At 36.9% G+C, this 7,713-nt stretch overlaps 1 protein-coding gene across 1 annotated transcript; it reads right to left on the bottom strand.

The window, feature by feature from the left end:
* Positions 1 to 4,234: 4,234 nt before the first annotated feature.
* On the bottom strand, positions 4,235 to 7,440 carry LOC115584950 (galactose-specific lectin nattectin-like). The gene is made up of 7 exons (XM_030422918.1): positions 7,394 to 7,440; positions 6,391 to 6,449; positions 6,145 to 6,169; positions 5,263 to 5,354; positions 4,980 to 5,114; positions 4,785 to 4,893; positions 4,235 to 4,593 (listed from the first exon to the last, which is right to left on the bottom strand). Exons 2-7 carry the CDS (start codon positions 6,445 to 6,447, stop codon positions 4,529 to 4,531), a joined length of 483 nt encoding a protein of 160 aa, XP_030278778.1. The 5' UTR covers positions 6,448 to 6,449; positions 7,394 to 7,440; the 3' UTR covers positions 4,235 to 4,528.
* Between the last annotated feature and the right edge of the window lie 273 nt (positions 7,441 to 7,713).

Genomic DNA, 7,713 nt, shown 5'->3' on the forward strand with positions numbered 1-7,713 from the left:
GCTGATGACTGTCGCTGTTTTACAAGAATTGGATGTTGGTCTGCAGGTGGCGAAAAACAAATCTCCAGGTTCATTTTGACATTTATAAAGAGAGACTTTACATTTTTAATTTAGAATTAAAAAAGTCAAGGCAGTCCTTCTTCTCAGACATTATCACCAAGAACAAAAATAATGCTCGTGCCTTGTTTGCTACTGTCGACAGGTTAACAAACCCTCCTGTGCCAGTAGCAGCTGAACATCTGTCTACCAGGGCCTGTAATGAATTTGCATCATTCTTCACTGCCAAAATTCAGAACATTAGACAAGCGGTCAGTGCCACTCTACCAGGTACTGGAGGTGTGTTGTCGTTTTGTCCACCTAAACCCAACTCTAATACCCTGACACAATTTGATCCAATTAATGACAAAAACCTTCAAGACATTATACAGCATTTGAAGTCTTCCTCCTGCAGCCTGGATATTTTACCAGCAGGGTTCTTCAAAAAAGTTTCAGACTGCATGATTCCAGACCTGCTACAGATTGTTAACACATCTCTTCTCTCAGGTGTCTTCCCCCAAGCCATTAAGACAGCAGTCATTAAACCACTCCTGAAGAAGAGAACTCTAGACACATTAGTAATGAATAACTATAGGCCCATTTCAAACCTCCCAATTTTAAGTAAAATAATTGAAAAAGCTGGCTTTCAACAGCTGAACAATTACTTAATAATAAATGGCTGTTTTGATGTTTTCCAATCAGGATTTCGACCACATCACAGCACTGAGACGGCCCTCGTTAAGGTCTTCAACGACATTCATTCAAACACAGACAGCGGAAAAATCTCAGTCTTAGTATTACTGGATCTCAGTGCTGCGTTTGACACAGTCGACCATAATATACTACTGGACCGACTGGAAAACTGGGTTGGACTCTCTGGTACAACACTAAAGTGGTTTAAATCTTATCTAAATGAGAGAGATTACTTTGTGTCTATTGGTGACTACACATCTGAACGGATGAAAATGACAAGCGGAGTACCCCAAGGCTCCATTCTGGGGCCTCTACTATTCAACATTTACATGCTCCCTCTAGCTCAAATAATGGAAAACAATGAAATTTGCTACCATAGTTATGCAGATGACACACAAATTTACATAACCATATCACCAGGGGACTATAATCCCATACATACCCTGAGTAGATGCATCGAACAAATCAATGATTGGATGTGTCAGAGTTTTCTTCAGTTAAACAAAGATAAGACTGAAATAATTGTTTTTGGATCCAAGGAAGAACGACTTAAAGTCTCTGCTCAGCTTCAGTCTGTAATGTTGAAAACTACAGACCAAGTCAGAAACCTCGGTGTGACTATGGACTCAGACATGAATTTCAGCAGCCATATTAAGACAGTTACAAAGTCAGCCTAGTATCACCTTAAGGATATATCCAGGATAAGAGGACTTATGTCTCGGCAGGATTTGGAGAAACTTGTTCACGCATTTATCTTCAGCAGACTCGACTACTGTAATGGTGTCCTTACAGGACTCCCTAAAAACTCCATCAGACAGCTGCAGCTGATTCAGAACGCTGCTGCTCGAGTCCTAACAAGAACCAAAAAAGTAGATCACATCACTCCAGTTCTTAGATCTTTACACTGGCTTCCTGTCTATCAAAGAATAGATTTCAAAGTCCTGTTGTTGGTTTATAAAGCATTGAATGGTTTCGGGCCAAAATACATTTCTGATCTGCTGCCGCGTTATGAACCATCCAGACCTCTGAGATCGTCAAGTACCGGTCTGCTTTCAGTCCCCAGAGTCAGAAGGAAACATGGAGAAGCAGCTTTCAGTTACTATGCGCCACATATTTGGAACAAACTCCCTGAAAATTGCAGGTCTGCTCCAACTCTCACCTCTTTTAAATCAAGACTTAAAACATTTCTTTTTGCCACTGCTTTTAACTGAAACAAGTCAAGTCTCTCAAGAGTTGTTTTTTTTTTGTTTTTTTTATAATGCAATTTTTAATGTCTTTTAAATGAAATGTTTATGTCTTTTAATGTAATTTGTGTGTGCCTGTAAAGCACTTTGAGTTGCCTTGTGTCTGAATTGTGCTATACAAATAAACTTGCCTTGCCTTGCCTTGCAGGAAACCGATTTTTAAGGATGACGTTAGACATTATCAGACACTACATCAGTTACAGAGAGATTGTATAGAGAGTTTATGATTTATATACTTCCACTTACAACAGCAAATACATCACAAACACGTTTTATATCAACATAATGAGGAAATGCTCCTCATAAGCATTCTATAAACGTGTGTTGGCGGCTTCACTGACAATGTATCAACTGAAGCATGCTTTATGCTTTTCGTGGTTCTGTTTAGAGAACTCACAGCTGTTGCTGTAGGTCACCCAACCTGTTGAACGAACCTGAATAAAGACAGTACTCAGGATATGAACCCCTGAAAATTACATTTTCCCCAAAATATGACAAAACAAATTGATATCATAGAGTATAAATGGAATTATTAAGATACAGGGCGGTTTGGCTATAAAGACACCTCACTTGGTTTCTATTGGGATTTCTTCACATGTTTGAGCAAATAAAAAAGACTTCAGAAAGGAAGTGAGTCCTTTAGTTGTTAGCTGGATGTCTCTATTGTCCTTTGTTATCAAAAGTAATGGAATTCAAGATAATCTGAAATCAAAATACAGAAGTCAGCTTGGAAGGATATAATATAACATACTAACGTGATATTTTTAATGAATGAATGATAGATTTATAGTTAATTAAACTTTAGTTAAAGCAACATTATTTAGCTTTTTGTCCTAAAAATAACAGCTTCAGAATCATTTGGATGGTGAAGTGTCTTGTTATAGAGTTGACAGTGTAATTTGTTTCTGCACTATGTGACCTCATTGGGAGAATCACAGCGTAACATACATGTTTACTTCAACATACATGTATTCATCGCATAAAATTGTTGTGAAGTAATAAGTTTTGTTTGTTGTTAGCATCTACATTATGTCTGACAAATTGTTACAGACCTGGGATTTGTATTTATCAAAGTGGTGCTGCACTCAGAAACTGCGGGGGGCGACAAATCATACAAAATGACAATTTCTACATAATGATTCTGAATAGTTATTTGACCGTTAACAGACAATGAAAAGCTCTACAGGTATAAACCATTTATTAAACAATTGTGAAGGTTTTTAATCAGCAGGTGCAACTTTTTAGTCCCTGTAGAAATGCTGTTCATAGATGAACTACACAAGTCCAAGTTTATAATTCTGATACAGAACAATAAATTACAGTATCATCAGCATAGAACAGTCTTTGGACCCACAGATGAAGTCATTCATTGTGGAAGTTAAAATGTACTCTGAACTGAACTTGGTGTCCCAGAATTCTCCATTCTTCACACCTAGGTGCAAGATTCAGCTCTGAGCTACTGTTGGTCAGGATGACTGACCCCCTCTGACCAGATAGTCAGAATACATCAGACCTTGCACAGCAAGAACAACATTGTTCAACATTGGAATCCCGACCTTCTCCCGTAACCACCAGCTCCTTTTCTTCAAAGACTGGTAACGCTGAACTGGGCTTAGATAGCATAGCATAGCACAGCTAAGCACAGGACTTTAAACACTGGCTGATGTGATGCATATGTGTTCCATTTATGTGTTTGAGACTGATCTGGTGAATCTTCTCCAAGGGTGGTGCCTCGAGGTGATCTAATGTAAATTGGATAATTTTCTGTATCATAATTAATGATCATCATCATCAATCATTTATTATTATTGATCGCCAAATTTAACCCAAAACTCCCTTTTAATGCTCTATGATCACTGCATGATGGTGCCCCGCGTGAAGCTGTGCACAACAACACTGTCTTTCATTTCTTATCAGTAATCACATCATAAAAATATTAATGATGACCCTGGAATAGAACCTTGGGGCCAAACATTTTATTAATCTTAAGAAAGTTACTACCAGGACACAAAGGGGCTTTTACCCTGATAGAAGGACTGTTACTTTGATCACAAAATTATGTTATTTGTCTATAAATATTTGCCTCACCAACACTGCAAAGAAAGGAATCAGAAATATCATGAAAATATCAAAATTCAGTGGAGGGGGGCTTTAAGTTAAAAATACTCATTACATAACTGCGGTGAGTTTTGTCTGTCATCACCTCTCTGACATTAAATGTGACACACACACACACACAATTAAAGAAACGTATTATGCTTAAAGAATATTTTTATTTCAGTGTATTTTTTTTGTGTTGTTTGTGGTTGAAATGAAAGATAGTGAGTATATGACAGTCAATGAGAAATTAATCAAAAATGTTAAATCATAGTTTAATTAGGCAATCAAATATGCTGCCATTTACTGATTTGGTTTGATTTAAAGCATTAATTGAAAAGTGAATCAACAGAGAAAGTTTGCTCTTATTTAAGTGTAAGATCAAACACAAAGTAAAGTCGTCATGGTGGAAGCGGCATCATCTCGGTACACATGAGGGCAGATGGAGGATGGAGGCATCAACGTCTCCTCACACAAACGGAAGGAACCCTATCGGTACATGGTCTATCATTCCAGTAGTTCCCTGTAAAAGGAAAAGAGTGACTGAGTACAACAAATGTCTTTGCAGTTAATGACTCCTTGAACTGATCAGAGTACATTTAAATATAATGCTTGTTCCACAGACAAATAAAGATGAAACATGAACACAATTATCATATTGTTTTCTTGTCTGTAAAAAAACATTGGGAAGTTTAGAAATAATTTTCATATCACCGGAGTTGATTTGGGTGCAGTCTTCTCTTCCACGGTAGTTGTCAGGCTGCTTGCGAGCCCAGCGAGTATACCGGACCTTTGACCCATCTGTCCACAACCACTTCCGCTCCTAGAAGAGAAAGCTGATTGCTGAACAGCTGCATTGATCGCAGGTTACAGATATGTCTGCAGTGTCAAAGTATAAAAAGGACTCACCTGAATTGCATCAAACATCCCAATCCAGGTAGGCCTATAAGAGCGAAGGACTCTTCTGATCAGTCCCCTGATCCAGGCGTGTTCACTGTAGCTGCGGATTGAGGCCAGGTTCCCACCAAGACGAATGCAGTTGAGCTGATGGAGGAGACAGTGGGAGACAACAGAGAAACAAAATCAGGAGAAAGAAGATACAAGATAGAGGAGATAATACAAGATGGTTCTGAAAAGCTAAAACTTGATCATCGACTACCTGAAGGCCATGAAAGAGCGATTAACTACGCACCTCTGCATCAGCCATCGTCATTCTTCTGGGCTGAACGATGAAATAGCGCGAGCCATACCGAGCCCAACCAGGATTCACAGGACTAGGACAGACTGCATCACAGTTTTCATGTTAGACAAACAGGATGAGGCTCAAATCTGAGTCAGAAGTTTTACATCATATTCATTGGAGTTGCCAAGACACTACAGGTGAATTATGTAAATAATTTAACTCATCAATGTCACCATAAAACTTCCCCAGTTGATCACTTACATCATCATTGAAATCTGTCTAAATTTTTGTTTTTAAATCTGGTTGTAGGCTGCCTGTATTTGTTTTGTGTATAAATTTAACTGGTGAAAAAATCTTACATATTGCACCTTAAGTCAATTACCTCAGAGTTTTCAGAAATGGTAGGCTTAAATAGGAAAATAATACAATTAATGAAATAATATCACCAATGAGGATCCGTCTATAAACTGTACAATAATTAGCATTTAATTGTCTAGGACAGAAATCTGGACTGAAATAGACACATACGTGTGTTTTAGTTGTTTTCTATAGTCTGAAAGAAGACATGTTATGGATTAATGTACGAATATATGATGGCTTCTCCTGTGGTGTCTCCTCTTTTAAAGAAATTAACTTTAACACCCTCCCACCATCAGAACCATTTGAAAGATGCTGTAATTACTTGGGCTCACTTCAAATAATTTGTGTCAGTGGTTTATATAAACAGTCTGATGACACTGTGTAATTTTATCGTTCGATTCCAGAGTGACAACAGTGTTTTTTGCATTGATCAGAGTAGCTGGTGGTGTGTGTAATGAATCGAGCAAACAAGATGATGTGTTTGGGATGAACTTTTGTCACTGGACAGAGTTGAAAATTGTAGCTACCTACGTTTAAAACGAGGAACACTTCGCCCCTGTGAACATGAAGAAGACATTCATGAAATCAGCTCAGAAGGTGTTTGTTGTAGTTAAATCAAAAAGTAGAAGTAGACAAAAAATCATTACTGATTATTACTGTGAAGAAAAAAGGGACATAAAGTGTGAATTTCGTACTGCTGAGGATGGAATAATAATTTCAGAAAAGTAGAAAGGGTCTAATGTAGGTCTGAATAAAACAAACTTAATCATCACTTACGTCCAGCTGTCCGATGGCCAAACAGAGGAGCACAATGAGAGGAAGAGCCGACCCCATCTCTAGAAAGTTATATTAAAGAACTTAGGTTGTTCTGACATCAATTAACAATCAAAATTACAGTAACTTATAGGTTTTGGTTATATACTTCTCTTTGTGAAAGTACTCATTAAACTACTGGTTCAATAGTTTTATACTGCAGGTAAACTTGTTTACTTGAAATATTTCAATATCAACATATGTTAAAGGAAAACTGTAGTTTTGGTGAAAAAAATCAGAAGAGAAAAATCTGCCAAAACACACTTAATAATCAAACCCTCTTTGTTTTCAGGACTACAAGATACATAACACAATTTGTACTGTTTTCCTTTGTTTATATGTGGCGGACCCTGCCACCTTTCTAGGTTTACAAACTCTGCGACGAACTTGTTTATTCACTAGTGGGAAACAATGATTATTCCTGATATTGTATTATTACTTCATTAACATCGTAAATATTAAAATTCTGAGTTTGAATTTCTTCTCTCAAACTACATAGTGCCCTTTTAATATTTGTATATATTATTTTGTAAAAGTATCACAGGTTTTTTTATTTAGGTATAATTTTACATTCTTATCCTTGAAAAATAAAAGAATACAGTGAAACACACATACAAAATCTGAATCTAATTCTTGAGCAAAATATTAAATAATATATATTTTCCAAACATGTGTATACTTATGTAGTTTTGTTAAATGTATCTCTGATAAGTTCATGAAAAATAATACTTTTAGTTTAACAGCAGAATATTAAAAGTCAAATAAACTTCTTTCTTGGAAGGGAAGGTAGCACTGTAAACACCTACAACCTAGAGAGAGATTGCCTCATTAAGTAGACACGATGCAATCAGCTGATATATTTAGTTTTTCTATGATTACCTGTAAATCAGCACTGGGTTATTATCCTTTTCTAAAAGTCTTTTCTGTGAAGCTGGTGCTGTGATGAAAGACAAAGTTAAAACCTTACCGCGTTATGATGATCAGATTCAAGTTGCTCGTGCAGTAGCAGGTTGAAGGATGTCTTGGCAAAGGGAACGCAGCCTTTATATAGTTTTATTCTGGCAACTTATTTCTTTAACTTGTTTGTCATCCACTGAACACAAGACTGTCTGTTTTCTTAGTAAGTATTATTTTACATATTGCCGCAGCCTTGAGTAAATGTGTTCTTTAAACAATTCTATAAAAACATTTGGTTACGTGAGACATCAGCGCCACTTGACACATATTGTAAAAACAATAGTGTGAACTGTCGCAGTACACTGTCTAAGGATACACATCGGGCTGTTT

The sequence above is a fragment of the Sparus aurata genome, chromosome 7 (genome assembly GCF_900880675.1).
Source record: "Sparus aurata chromosome 7, fSpaAur1.1, whole genome shotgun sequence".
Lineage (NCBI taxonomy): Eukaryota > Metazoa > Chordata > Actinopteri > Spariformes > Sparidae > Sparus > Sparus aurata.